This window comes from Anomaloglossus baeobatrachus, chromosome 3 (assembly GCF_048569485.1).
Source record: "Anomaloglossus baeobatrachus isolate aAnoBae1 chromosome 3, aAnoBae1.hap1, whole genome shotgun sequence".
Taxonomy (NCBI): domain Eukaryota; kingdom Metazoa; phylum Chordata; class Amphibia; order Anura; family Aromobatidae; genus Anomaloglossus; species Anomaloglossus baeobatrachus.
Genome location: NC_134355.1, coordinates 699,223,716 through 699,239,226, shown reverse-complemented (window position 1 = coordinate 699,239,226; position 15,511 = coordinate 699,223,716). Strand labels below are relative to the sequence as shown.

General features: G+C 51.0%; 1 protein-coding gene across 2 annotated transcripts in view; it reads left to right on the top strand.

Moving 5' to 3' along the window:
• Window positions 1-15,511, top strand: part of LOC142295792 (uncharacterized) — a 115,746-nt gene that overhangs the window by 77,894 nt on the left and 22,341 nt on the right. For both annotated transcript variants that reach the window (XM_075338886.1, XM_075338885.1), the window contains exon 5: window positions 5,117-5,245. In XM_075338886.1, coding sequence (XP_075195001.1) covers window positions 5,117-5,245 — 129 coding nt within the window. The remainder of the gene's footprint in view (window positions 1-5,116; window positions 5,246-15,511) is intronic.

Below are 15,511 nucleotides of genomic sequence, written 5' to 3'. Positions count from 1 at the left end.
CAGCCTGGGCCTGTCTTGAGTAAGTGGTGCTGCTAGGGGAGATGCTGCACGCTTGCATCGTGCGGCGCCACTCTGGTTCTTCTGGGGCCGCTTCTTCCCTTAGGATACGCACATGCAGCGCATACCATCCACGGCTCCCCATCAGCCGTGTGTACTCCACAACATCACCCAGCTTAGCATCTCTCCCTGGGTGGCCTCTGGGCAGGTGCTCCTCGATGTCGCGTCGGGCCACAAATACGTCCTTGCCCAGACCGGGCTCCCTGATGAAGCCCCAGCCGCCAGCTTGTCGGAAGTAAACTACTAGGCCCCGTCTCACTGGGCCTTCGGATCCCTTCAGGGCCTTCCTGACCTCTTCTTTGGAGGCCAGATTAGCGGCTTCTTTGGCCTTCCGCTTCTCCTCCCGGACCTCCCGCTCCCTCTGGTACTCTACCACCAGTCTCCGGCACGTTAGCTCGTTGGCCAGGGGAGTCTCCTTAGGGCGCAGTGGCTGCTGAAGTTCCCCACTTTCAATGGGCGCTGCGTCCCAGTTCACTCCCGGGGATGTCATTCCCAGGAGGCTCACAAGGGGACTCGGTAGGGGGCCCGCTAGCTGTTCGGGGTCCACCCCACTCCAGGCGCCGTCTGCGGGGGTCTCCGGCAGGCCTCCGGTGCCCCACCGGGCGTCAGCGGGGCTGGCGGGTAAGGCCAGTGGGTCGGTGAAGGGGCTAGGCGATGGCGTTTGGCAGGGCCATGGGTCCGGACGGGTCGGGGGTTCATTTTGCTCACCCTGCTGCTGCTCCGCGGCATCCATCCACTGACCCAGGCCCTCCGGCACCAGCGGTGTTTCTCTTTGCCGGTCCGCCTCTACTTCCACGTTGCTCAGCCTCCGGGCCAGGATTCGCATCTCCTCCCGGAGCAAGTTCAGCTCATGATCCATTCTTCCGGTCCCTGGTGCACCTTGCTGCAGCTCCTCCGCCATGCTGCCGACCTGGGGAATGCTGACTGGAACACTGCTCGGGTGCTCGACCACGCCACTCGGCTGCTCCCTTTCCCTTCTCGGAGGCGGGGCCGGAGGCTGCACTAGCATCTGGCGCCAGACTGGCGCCCAGCCCATCACGACCGGCATCACTCCGCTTGCGATAAGGTACATTTTCTTTATCTGCTGGTCTGGCATTTAGACTCTCTCTGCCAGCCGGCCAGCTTATCTAGTCGCCATTTCTTCTTCCTCCGCCTTCTATGGCGGGCACCGCTTTGCGCTCTTTTCTTGGACAAGGGGGCGGGGCTTCTCTTCGCGCCCTTTCTTCTTTCACGCCCCCTTCTTCCCGCACTCAGTGGCTTCAATGGCGGCAGTTTCTCACAGTAAACACAGGCTATTTCACGATTCTTCAGGCGCACAGTACCCGGTGTAACCGGGCACGAAATCCTGTTCGTGATGCCAAAGTTGACTCGCCCACCCCAGGGCTATGGGACACCCAGTGCCGGGCCGGACTAGTCCGGTGGTAGTCAGTGGTGGCTGGGCCCGGCTCCGTGGCCCTGGTGGGTGTCAGTAGAATATGTGGCTTGATGAATAAAGTTTGTGTTCGTGACGCCACCTGTGGTATGCGGCTAATACGCCGCCGCTGCTGTATGAGGCCTCCGGGGGATGTTATAGCAGCAATGGTAGTACTACTCCCCACAGGTGGAGCAATGCCCCGGGGCACAGTTGGTGCTTGTGAGTGTCTATGCAGCTGAAATAACAGAGACCACTCCAAGGGTGCAGTTCAAGTTCTTTACTCACACTTCTTGTCACAGTACTGTAGGGACCTTTGGACTGCTGGGACCACTGTCAGGGACCTCCGCCGTTTCTGGGTGATTCAGAGAGTAAAAGCCGGTACCCTTCTCTTAAGTGTCTCTTTCTTCTGCTGTCTTCCTTAGCCTTGCCTTTAATAGGATAAACCTGGCTTGGCCTCCACTACAGCCTCCAGGCTGGGGGGTCACCTGTCGGCTGATTACCCCTTTTCTGGAAGTTCTGCTATGGGTTCTGGCCCGGGGAGTCTACAACGTTCCCTGGGCCTCGGTTTTTACTGTTTGGAGATGATCTTTGCACTCCTCCAGTCTCTAGGGACCATCCCCTGTCGCAGCTTGATCCCTCCACCGATGTTATTGTGGACCAGGCCACCGTAGCTCTAAACTGCCCCGACAGCTATACAGACTACCCGTGGCCCTGCGACTCCTTCTGTCTTCTACGTGGTGTCACCTGGACCCTCCGAGTCCCAGGATCTTCACCAGGAAGCGTCTCTTTCTGTTTCTCTGCTCCTGTCTGACTTGGAGCTTTCTTTCTCTTTTCTTCTCCTCCTTGCCTGCCTCCAGCAGGCCTCCTCCTCCCTCCTTTCTCTCGTTCTTCTTCTCCAACTACATGCTGGCTCCTCACTCTCTCACTCCCTGAGGTAGACTCACTAAACTTGACCTTCCTCTCTGTGTCTGCTCTCAGATGGCTCCTCCCACCTCCCCAGTTGCTCTGTTCTACCCTATAGGAACAGGGATGGGTCTTACGACCCCTCCCAGCATGCAGCATGGGAGGGTTGTCTGCCACTTTCCCTGGTCCCAGTGTGTTCCTAGCAATGGGTGTAGTGTGGATTTACCAGGGGACCGGAGTTCACTCTCTTCCTCTCCCAGAATGGGGCATCACACCGCTGGATGGGGTGCAATGACCTGTGGCGACGGAAGCCTCAGGGGCGCCACAACCCTACATTTCAAAGTAAACATTTGAGCACCTGATGGCCTTGAGCTCTGCTGCCAGCATAGTAAGGAGGTGTGTAGGATTCCTTGGGCGCAGTTACAAGGACGGGTGGCCTGACCACACAGGGTTTGGGCTGAGGTGCAGGAACAACACGAGGTTGATGAGGCAGAAGCAGTGGAGGAACTTGTACATACAGAGGAAGGATTTAAACACACAACTTGTGGGGACGGAAAGACTTGTACAGCAGACACTTCTCCATCTATTATCATAGTTACCCAGTGCCCAGTCAGCGACATGTAACGCCCCTGTCTATGCTTACTGTTCCAAGTATCTGTGGTGAAATGCTCCCTGTCACACACAGAGTTTCTCAAGGAAGCGGTGATGTTGTGTGCGACCTGCTGTGTTAGCGCAGGCACACCTTTCTTGGAGAAAGAGTGGCAAATGGCCATCGGCTCTTGGGGCACTGCAATGGGCATAAGGTCTCGAAAATCCTGGGTGACAAAAGGGTGAAAAGGCAGCCTTTCTGTAGCTAACAAGTTTGAGATGCCGAAACTAAACCTCTTAGGCATGTCATGCACTTCGAAAATCATGTAAAAAACAGTGAGGGGACTCCAACCACAGTCTCCCTCGTTGCCACTAATTGGGCCACACACACCCCACTTGACTGGCATCAGTTGATGCCCCTTTTCAAAATGAAACAGATGCTTTGCATGAAGCACTCTCAAAAATACGCGTGCCTTTCGCCTCCTCTGGATGAGCCAGGGGAAGAAAAGTCCTCTGAGAGCCATGACTTGTTCATCTTGGTTCTTTTTGAAACACAGCGAGGGGACTCCAACCACAGTCTCCCTCGTTGCCACTAATTGGGCCACACACACCCCACTTGACTGGCATCAGTTGACCCCCCTTTTGAAAAAGAAAAAGATGCTTTGCATGAAGCACTCTCAAAAATACGCGTGCCTTTTGCCTCCCCTGGCTGACCCAGGGGAAGAAAAGTCCTCTGAGAGCCATGTCCACATTGTCAGTGGACAGACGCGTGTGCTTATCTGCCAGCAGACCCCCAGCAGCACTGAAGACAGGTTCCGAGAGAACGCTGGCTGCAGGACCCGACAAGATCCCCAAGGCGTACGTGGCGAGCTCAGGCAATTTATCCAGATTGGAAGCCTAAAATGAGCAGGGCTCAAGTTGCACAGTAATGGCATCGATGTTTCCTTGCATATACTCATATATCTGTGTGTCCTCCTCTTTTTCCTTGTCCAGCTCTTTTGTTTTCGCATGAGTATATGTCCTTGTCACTTTCCCATGTGTTTGTGTTGTGTTGTGAGTTGTTTGTCACCTTTTGGACACCTTTGAGGGTGTTTTCTAGGTGTTTTTATGTGTTTGTGATTGCCTGCCATTGTTTCCTATGCGGTTCGAGTTCGGTTTGTCGAACATTCGCCGAACCGAACTCGAACGAGACGCCCGTTCGGCGAACCGAACTCGAGCCGAAACGCGAGCAGTTCGCTCATCTCTATTCATTACAGAAGTCTGAAAATCTATGGATTAATAAAGGGAAATGTCTGCACAGAGGAGAACTGTAGAGTTAGGAGATGTTCCACCAGCCAGAAGGCGATCTGCCCCATACCGGAGATATGACAGCCACCACCTGGATGGTAAGAAGAGACAGCGCCCAAATCCTAGGGGAAAACCAGTCCAAAAGTTTATTCTCCCATATAAAAAGGTAACAACATTTCGACCTATCAAGAAGATCTTCATCAACCATTTTAGGGCCTTTTCTGATAGGGTGTTTACTTTTACATGGCAGACTAAACTTTTGGACTGTTTTTTCACCCAGGAATTGGACGCTGTGTCTTCTTACCTCTAGGATTTTATTCATGTCGGTTCCTTGGAGTTTCTTTGACTTTGTGTCCACCAATAGAGCGCTGCAGACTGTTCCTCTTCGTTCTGCCATGACCTGGTTGTCTATTTCTAGGTGATGTCCAGATGATGGGTTAAAACTAGAGATGAGCAAGTTAATTCCAAAGTAATCAAATACGCTATGAATTTCCCCAAAAATTCAGATTTCAATTTAATCCAAACATTTTGGGGGGTCTATCTGAATTCATCCATTAAAATTGGGCCTCTCCAAGCAGTGTTCTGGCAGATGCTGGCCTCGAATAGGTCCCATGTGGTCATTGTTGGTGGACCTCACACCATTGACATTAATTTGTTCTACTACCACCATGATGACCACTTTGGACCTTGTCTGCAGCTGGTCTCATTTGAAGACCGGAGCTAGAAGGAAGACGAGCAGCAGGAGGATGGGTAAGGCGAGGGCCAAGGAGAGAATCGGCCAGAATTGAGTATAGAGAAGTCAGTTGAAGCCTCGTCAGGCTATTATAAGGAGCCCGGTCTAATCAGAGGTTGCTCTGTCTCTTGTAGTGAAGTCCGGACAATGTCCAGCACCAAAGAAAGGATTTTATGGAAAGTCATGTACAAAGGACAGCGACTGCACCGGGACCAAGAAATGCTGCGAACAGAATGGACTAAAATGTGTCCCTCCAGATCAAGGTAATGTCAGATAAATGACTGACCAGATCCTCACAGGTATGACTGTCATGGTAGACATAGGACAAGTCTTTTTCTGTTTGAATTGAGGTACAATTTGGACACCGCCAAGAACAATGTAATGTCCACTCTCCCCTCCCCCGTCATAAAATACCCAGATCTGCAAAGTCCAACAGCCTCATTGTGCTTTACTCCATTGCTCTCTGCCATATGGAAACATCATTGGCTTTTTATTCTTATCTCCAAATTGCTTTTTGTTCTCCTGTCTCGTGTCGGGCTTCTCCCTTCATCTTTATGGCCACACAACATGGCAGCTCCGCGAGACCACAAGGATCATTGAGTATTCTGTGCTTTCTCATGTTATTTTCTTGAGATACACTCTGATGTGGCACAGTCCTAATGGCTTCAAAGCCCACAATCTTGTGCTGATGTCTAATGTTTCAGAGCTATGGCCAGAATATATCCCCCATCTGCATTCAGTCTCCCACCCAGGACCCCGCAGACTGTGCGGAGGCCACAGCTGTGGACGCAGGGGTGCACGCCGGCGTTTACTCACAATATACTTCTTATCTCGTGTCGAGGAGATTTTTCCTTCCTATCCTACTCCATTATCCCCTTCCGTTGTGGCCACATTTAGTTATTTTTTACCTTTCTTTCTCCAAGAGCCATAACGTTATTTTCCCATCAACCTAGACCTATGAGGTTTTGTGTTTTGCAGGACAAATTGTAGTTTTAAATGATACCATTCATGGACTGGAAAGTAAGTCCAAGTACTGAAAGGAGAAAGGAATTCTGGCTAAATGGCTAAACAGCAGCAATCGGAGCTCGCTCCAGTCGCTGCTGTTACAGGAAGATGCTGGTGGTGTAAAGCCCGCTTTACACCTTACAATTAGGTGTGCGATCTCGTATGCGATGTGACACGCCCAGGTCGCATATGTGATCTAATGAGATCGCACGTAGGTCGTTCATTTGCTGTCACACGAGCAGTCTATGTTAAATTGATCAATTTTGTGTGCGATCCTTTAGATCATGTGTTCTGTGACGTATGCATTGGGCACTTTTTTTTTTAATTTATTGACTTGCCAAGCGTGTGTAATGTGTAGGGATGCGTTTTTACTATGTCATCTGCCATTTAGCTCTGCTACATGGCCGCTAACAGCAGACACAGACAGCCATGTAGCAGAGCTGAATGGCAGATGACAGCAGACACAGACAGCCATGTAGCAGAGCTGAATGGCAGATGACAGCAGACACAGACAACCATGTAGCAGAGCTGAATGGCAGATGACAGCAGACACAGACAGCCATGTAGCAGAGCTGAATGGCAGATGACAGCAGACACAGACAGCCATGTAGCAGAGCTGAATGGCAGATGACAGCAGACACAGACAGCCATGTAGCAGAGCTGAATGGCAGATGACAGCAGACACAGACAGCCATGAAGCAGAGCTGAATGGCAGATGACAGCAGAGACAGACAGCCATGAAGCAGAGCTGAATGGCAGATGACAGCAGAGACAGACAGCCATGTAGCAGAGCTGAATGGCAGATGACAGCAGACACAGACAGCCATGTAGCAGAGCTGAATGGCCGCTGACAGCAGACACAGACAGCCATGTAGCAGAGCTGAATGGCAGATGACAGCAGACACAGACAGCCATGTAGCAGCGGTGAATGGCAGATGACAGCAGACACAGACAGCCATGTAGCAGAGCTGAATGGCAGATGACAGCAGACACAGACAGCCATGTAGCACAGCTGAATGGTAGATGACCGCAGACACAGAAAGAGCCGCACGATCAGAATGAACTCGTGTTAACTTCACCCGACTTCATTGTCATGCTGCGGCTCTGTCTGTGTCGCGTCCTGATTAGCGGTCACCCGTGAAGGACTCACTGGTGACCGCTAATCTCCTGAGTAACTGAATTGAGCAGACCTCTCTCATATACTCACCGATCCCCGATCCCCGGCGCGGCGCTGCACGGCGTTCACACTGCTCCGGCGGCTTTTACTATTTTGAAAAAGCCGGCCGCTCATTAATCAATCTCGTATTCCCTGCTTATCCCGCCCACCGGCGCCTATGATTGGATGCAGTGAGACACGCCCCCACGCTGAGTGACAGGTGTCTCACTGCACCCAATCACAGCAGCCGGTGGGCATGTCTATACTGTGCAGTGAAATAAATAATCAAATAATTTAAAAAAACGGCGTGCGGTCCCCCCCATTTTAAAACCAGCCAGATAAAGCCATACGGCTGAAGGCTGGTATTCTCAGGATGGGGAGCCCCACGTTATGGGGAGCCCCCCAGCCTAACAATATCAGCCAGCAGCCGCCCAGAATTGCCGCATACATTAGATGCGACAGTTCTGGGACTGTACCCGGCTCTTCCCGATTTGCCCTGGAGCATTTGGCAATCGGGATAATAAGGAATTAATGGCAGCCCATAGCTGCCACTAAATCCTAGATTAATCATTGCAGGCGTCTCCCCGAGATACCTTCCATGATTAATCTGTAAGTGACAGTAAATAAACACACACACACCTGAAAAATCATTTATTAGAAATTAAATACACAAACATATGCCCTGGTTCACCACTTTAATCAGCCCGAAATAGCCCTCCATGTCCGGTGTAATCCAGGATGGTCCAGCGTCGCTTCCAGCTCTGCTGCATGAAGGTGACCGGAGCTGCAGAAGACACCGCCGCTCCTGTCAGCTCCACGCAGCTAATGAAGAGAATAGCGCGATCAGCTGAGCTGTCACTGAGGTTCTCCGCTGTCACTGGATCCAGCGGTGGCCGCGGGTAACCTCAGTGACAGCTCAGTTGATCGCGCGGCTGTCTTCAGTTGCTGCATGGAGCTGACAGGAGCGGCTGTGTCTTCTGCAGCTCTGGTCACCTTCATGCAGCAGAGCTAGAAGCGACACTGGACCATCCTGGATTACGCCGGACATGAAGGGATTTTTCGGGCTTATTAAATTGGTAAACGAGGGTATATGTTTGTGTTTTTTATTTGTAATAAAGGATTTTTTCGTGTGTGTGTGTTTATTTACTGTCACTTACAGATTAATCATGGAAGGTATCTCGGGGAGACGCCTGCAATGTTTAATCTACGATTTAGTGGCAGCTATGGGCTGCCATTAACTCCTTAATACCCCGATTGCCAAACGCGCCAGGGCAAATCGGGAAGAGTCGGGTACAGTCCCAGAACTGTCGCATCCAATGTATGCGGCAATTCTGGGTGGCTGCTGGCTGATATTGTTAGGCTGGGGAGCTCCCCTTAACGTGGGGCTCCCCATCCTGAGAATACCAGCCTTCAGCCGTATGGCTTTATCTGGCTGGTTTTAAAATTGGGGGGGACCGCACGCCGTTTTTTTTAAATTATTTAATTATTTATTTCACTGCACAGTATAGACACGCCCACCGGCTGCTGTGATTGGGTGCAGTGAGACATCTGTCACTCAGCGTGGGGGCGTGTCTCACTGCAACCAATCATAGGCGCCTGTGGGCGGGGGAAGCAGGGAATACGAGATTGTTTAATGGGCGGCCGGCTTTTTCAAAACAGTAAAAGCCGCCGGAGCAGTGTGAACGCCGTGCAGTGCCGCGCCGGGGATCGGTGAGTATATGAGAGAGGGGGATAGACTGACATGGACAGAGAGTGAGGGACAGAGATAGTGACCGACTGACAGAGATTAGTGAATGACAGACATTGTGAGGCGCTTCAGAACGCAGCTTTTCAGCTGCGCTCTGAAGCGGACCTTATTTAAGCTGCGGTGCAGAGCGCACACCTGCGCACATAGCCTCAGACATCACAATCGTATGAGGGATGTCACACGTTACAATTGACTAGGTTCATACAACAAAACGTCCAATTCTAGACAAAGATACGATGTGTTTGCGATCAACGGTTTTGCGTACAATCTTGATCGCACGTAGATGTCACACGCAGATACCTCACAAACGATGCCGGATGTGCGTCACTTACAACTTGACCCCAACGACGGATTGTGAGATATATTGAAGCGTGTAAAGTGGGCTTTACACAGCTCCTGACATAGCTGATATTTCATTCCTTAAAGGATTGTTCTCTCCCCACACCATGGGGATGTCTGTCCTGAGGGCTTGACATTTGGAGCTCCATGATGGAGAAGTCATGCAATTGTGACGCCCTGGACTAGCCAGGTAGTCACAGGCTCAACATCGCCCACACCCCCTCCCCCGGTCAGTTAGAACAGTCAAACACAAAATCCTTGTTGCCCCCCTTCAGGGGCTGATGTCCACACCAGGTGGGGGTGGAGCCAGGCGGTTGGCCCCACCCACCGAGGAGTTCACAGTCCTGAAGGCGGGAAAACGTCAGTGAGTTGCAGTCAGTCTAGTGTGGAGTTGAAGTGAAGGAGGTAGAAGTGGAGGAGCTGGACTGCCAGTGTCTGGGAAGGAGCCCAGGCACCGTGCACAAGGTCGGCAGACGGTGGTGGCCGTCTGCAGGAGTGAGTGCAGCTGTGAAGCCGTAGGACCGAAGACGGGCGGCGGGCCCGCCGGTTCCGAACCGTGGAAACCGACTGTAGTCAGCACACAAGGGCAGGGCCATCGGACCCCTATCAGGCTAGGAGCCGCCGGCAAAGATCAAATCCGAGTGTGACCGGAACCTCCAGGGTTCCCTAACTACCAAGTCCCGTCAGAAGGCAACCGCCCAACCCGTCCGGATATAGAGTCACCGCCAAGGGCTAGAGATCCAAAGGGCCAGCGCCTGCGGGCAACGAGAGCTCCCTAGGGCATATGACCAGGGAGTGGACTACCGTTGGGAAACCATCATAGTCAAAACCGTTAAAGGTGCAGGGAAAGACAGCCACCATCACCTGTCCAGGGAGACCACGGAAGCAGCAGCCGGCTGCGGGACCCGTCCATCCAGCCGTTTGGTTTACCAGTGACTTTGTGCCTTTGTATCGGAGTGAGTACATCAGTACCATCCGGCACCGCGCCGCGCTGTCCCTGCGACCCTGCACCCCAGCGACCCTGCCTCCCCGTTACACCACCGGGCCCCGGGACCACCAACCCCTGCCCACGGAGGTGGAAAACAACATCCCAGCTGCTCCCTACCAACGCTCCTGGGATCCCCGTCACCAAGCAGCGGTGGTGCCCACTATCACCACAACCCGTGGGTGGCGTCACAAACTAAATTCTCCCCTAAAAACCACCCCTTTTCACTCACGGGCGAGGAGCGCTGCTCGAGTCCCCGGATCCGGCCCACCACTCGAGCCACCGAGCAGCCCCCAGCAGAAGCGCCGGACCCGAGCGTAGCGAGCACGCGCCCCGCCACCCGCGACACAATCATCCTCAGGATGCACATGGCTCAACTCCTACTGACGCTATAGATCCCTGCAGTTAACCCCTTAGAGATCAGTCAATAGCCACCATGGTATTTAACTAATTAGACAGAGGGAAGGGGGTTCCCTCTTTCAGTTCCTCACCACAATTGCACCGGTGCTGATGCGTTGCCATGGCATTTTTGGCACTAGCAATGGTTGACATCATAGACCCCTGGTAGGGTCTATGTCAGTGTATCATCAGAGGGACTATGCTTATGAAATGTTAGACATATATTATCATTCTTATGTAAAAATAAAACAAACACTACTTTTCTGTATCAATCCTAGATATTAAAGCGCACCAATCACTAGGATTTTTCGTATATAACCTAAAGCCAATGCTGTACTGGCACTATCAACCTGATTCTCCACATACCTTTACTTGTCAGCTCGGATGTATACAGTCATGGCCAAAAGTTTTGAGAATGACCCCACAATGCTATTTTCACATGATCTGTTCCCTCTGGTTTCTATTTGTGTTTGTCTGATGTTTCCATCACATACAGAAATATAACTGCAATCATATTATGAGACCAGAAGGTTCTATTGACAGAATGAGTTAATGCAGCAAGTGAATATTTGCAGTGTTGTCCCTTCTTCTTCAGGACCTCTGCAATTCTCCCGGGCAGCTGTCAATCATCTTCTGGAACAAATCCTGACTGATCGCGGTCCATTCTTGCATAAGCAATGCTTGCATTTTGCCAGAATTTGTTGGTTTTTGTTTGTCCACCTGTCTCTTGATGATTGCCCACAAGTTCTCAATGGGATTAAGATCTGGGGAGTTTCCAGGCCATGGACCCAAAATCTCTATGTTTTGTTCCATGAGCCATTTAGTGATCCCCTTTGCTTTATGGCAAGGTGCTCCATCATGCTGGAAAAGGCATTGTTGGGGCCAAACTGCTCTTGGACAGTTGGGAGAAGTTGCTCTTCGAGGACATTCTGGTACCATACTTTATTCATGGCTGTGTTTTTAGGCCAGACTGTGAGTGGTGCGATTCCCTTGGCTGAGAAGCAACCACACACATGAATGGTTTCCGGATGCTTAACAGTTGCATGAGACAAGACTGGTGGCAGCGCTCACCTCTTCTTCTCCTAATAAGCTGTTTTCCAGATGTCCCAAACAATCGAAAAGGGGATTCATCTGAGAAAATGACTTTCCCCCAGTCCTCAGCAGTCCACTCCCTGTACCTTCTGCAGAATATCAGTCGGTCCCTGATGTTTTTTCTGGAGAGAAGTGGCTTCTTTGCTGCCCTCCTTGAAACCAGGCCTTGCTCAAGCAGTCTCCGCCTCACAGTGCGTGCAGAAGCCCTCACACCAGCCTGCTGCCATTGCTGGGCAAGCTCGCCACTGCTGGTAGTCCCATCCCGCAGCTGAAACAGCTTTAAGATACGGTCCTGGCGTTTGCTGGTCCTTCTTGGGCGCCCTGGAGCCTTTTTGGCAACAATGGAAGCTCTCTCCTTGAAGTTCTTGATGATGCGATAGATTGGTGACTGAGGTGCAATCTTTGTAGCTGCGATACTCTTCCCTGTTAGGCCATTTTTGTGCAGAGCAATGATGGCTGCACGTGTTTCTTTAGAGATGACCATGGTTAACTGAAGAGAAACAATGATACCAAGCACCAGCCTCCTTTTAAAGTGTCCAGTGGTGTCATTCTTACTTAATCATGACTGATTGATCGCCAGCCCTGTCCTCATCAACACCCACACCTGTGTTACTGGAACAATCACTAAAACAATGTTAGCTGCTCCTTTTAAGGCAGGAATGCAATGCTGAAATGTGTTTTGGGGGTTAAAGTTCATTTTCTTACCAATATTGACTTTGCAAGTAGTTGATGTTAAGCTGATCACTCTTTATGACATTCTGGAGTATGTGCAAATTGCCATTAGAAAAACTGAAGCAGTAGACTTTGTAAAAAATTAATATTTGTAGCATTCTCAAAACTTTTGGCCATGACTGTAGGTTTTGAAATCCAAGAAAATAAAGTTTGTAAAATGAGCAGCTTCTTGAGTGACAGCAGCTGAGGATCAGCTGATAGCTGGGGTGGTTATTCATAATCATTCCCGCCCCCTGCCTTTTGTTCCTTGCCCTCTTATTTATTCTAATTTTATTATAGAATTGTTTTACTAAGTGACTAGAAGGACCTGTGCTGATGTCATACCTATGTGACCAGAAGGGGCGGGGCTTCAGCTAACAGAAAAATAATGTTGCTTCCTGGTATCAGCTATGTTGGCTAAGGCCCCGCCCCTTCTGGAGACATGGGTATGACATCAATACAGGTCCTTCTAGTCACTAATTAAAACAATTCTATAATGGAATTAGCATAAATAAGAGAGGGGGATTGATAGGCAGGGGGGCAGGAATCACTATGAATGCCCACCCCAGCTATCAGCTGATCGGCTGCTGCTGCCACACAAAAAGCTGCTCATTTTACAAACTTTACTTGCATGCGTTACAAAACCTAAACATCCGAGCTGACCACTAAAGATATGTATAGAATCAGCCTGATAGTGCCAGTATAGCACTGGATTTAGGTTATATATGAAAATCCTGGTGATTGGTGCGCTTTAAGCCCGCTTTACACCTTACAATTAGGTGTGCGATCTCGTATGCGATGTGACACGCCCAGGTTGCATATGTGATCTAATGAGATTGCACGTAGGTCGTTCATTTGCTGTCACACGTGCGTTAGTCTATGTTAAATTGATCAATTTTGTGTGCGATCCTTTAGATCATGTGTTCCGTGACGTATGCATCGGGCACCTTTTTTTTTATATTTATTGACTTGCCAAGCGTGTGTAATGTGTAGGGGTGCGTTTTTACTATGTCATCTGCCATTCAGCTCTGCTACATGGCCGCTGACAGCAGACACAGACAGCCATGTAGCAGAGCTGAATGGCAGATGACAGCAGCCACAGACAGCCATGTAGCAGAGCTGAATGGCCGCTGACAGCAGACACAGACAGCCGTGTAGCAGAGCTGAATGGCCGCTGACAGCAGACACAGACAGCCATGTAGCAGAGCTGAATGGCAGATGACAGCAGACACAGACAGCCATGTAGCAGAGCTGAATGGCCGCTGACAGCAGACACAGACAGCCATGTAGCAGAGCTGAATGGCAGATGACAGCAGACACAGACAGCCATGTAGCAGAGCTGAATGGCAGATGACAGCAGACACAGACAGCCATGTAGCAGAGCTGAATGGCAGATGACAGCAGACACAGACAGCCATGTAGCAGAGATGAATGGCAGATGACAGCAGACACAGACAGCCATGTAGCAGAGCTGAATGGCAGATGACAGCAGACACAGACAGCCATGTAGCAGAGCTGAATGGCCGCTGACAGCAGACACAGACAGCCATGTAGCAGAGCTGAATGGCAGATGACAGCAGACACAGACAGCCATGTAGCAGAGCTGAATGGCAGATGACAGCAGACACAGACAGCCATGTAGCAGAGCTGAATGGCAGATGACAGCAGACACAGACAGCCATGTAGCAGAGATGAATGGCAGATGACAGCAGACACAGACAGCCATGTAGCAGAGCTGAATGGCCGCTGACAGCAGACACAGACAGCCATGTAGCAGAGCTGAATGGCAGATGACAGCAGACACAGACAGCCATGTAGCAGAGCTGAATGGCAGATGACAGCAGACACAGACAGCCATGTAGCAGAGCTGAATGGCAGATGACAGCAGACACAGACAGCCATGTAGCAGAGCTGAATGGCCGCTGACAGCAGACACAGACAGCCATGTAGCAGAGCTGAATGGCAGATGACAGCAGACACAGACAGCCATGTAGCAGAGCTGAATGGCAGATGACAGCAGACACAGACAGCCATATAGCAGAGCTGAATGGCAGATGACAGCAGACACAGACAGCCATGTAGCAGAGCTGAATGGCAGATGACAGCAGACACAGACAGCCATGTAGCAGAGCTGAATGCCGCTGACAGCAGACACAGACAGCCATGTAGCAGAGCTGAATGGCAGATGACAGCAGCCACAGACAGCCATGTAGCAGAGCTGAATGGTAGATGACAGCAGACACAGACAGCCATGTAGCAGAGCTGAATGGCAGATGACAGCAGACACAGACAGCCATGTAGCAGAGCTGAATGGTAGATGACAGCAGACACAGACAGCCATGTAGCAGAGCTGAATGGTAGATGACAGCAGACAGAGACAGCCATGTAGCAGAGCTGAATGGTAGATGACAGCAGACACAGACAGCCATGTAGCAGAGCTGAATGGCAGATGACAACAGACACAGACAGCCATGTAGCAGAGCTGAATGGCAGATGACAGCAGACACAGACAGCCATGTAGCAGAGCTGAATGGCAGATGACAGCAGACACAGACAGCCATGTAGCAGAGCTGAATGGTAGATGACAGCAGACACAGACAGCCATGTAGCAGAGCTGAATGGTAGATGACAGCAGACACAGACAGCCATGTAGCAGAGCTGAATGGCAGATGACAGCAGACACAGACAGCCATGTAGCAGAGCTGAATGGCAGATGACAGCAGACACAGACAGCCATGTAGCAGAGCTGAATGGTAGATGACAGCAGACACAGACAGCCATGTAGCAGAGCTGAATGGCCGCTGACAGCAGCCACAGACAGCCATGTAGCAGAGCTGAATGGTAGATGACAGCAGACACAGACAGCCATGTAGCAGAGCTGAATGGTAGATGACAGCAGACACAGACAGCCATGTAGCAGAGCTGAATGGCAGATGACAGCAGACACAGACAGCCATGTAGCAGAGCTGAATGGTAGATGACAGCAGACACAGACAGCCATGTAGCAGCGGTGAATGGTAGATGACAGCAGACACAGACAGCCATGTAGCAGAGCTGAATGGCCGCTGACAGCAGACACAGACAGCCATGTAGCA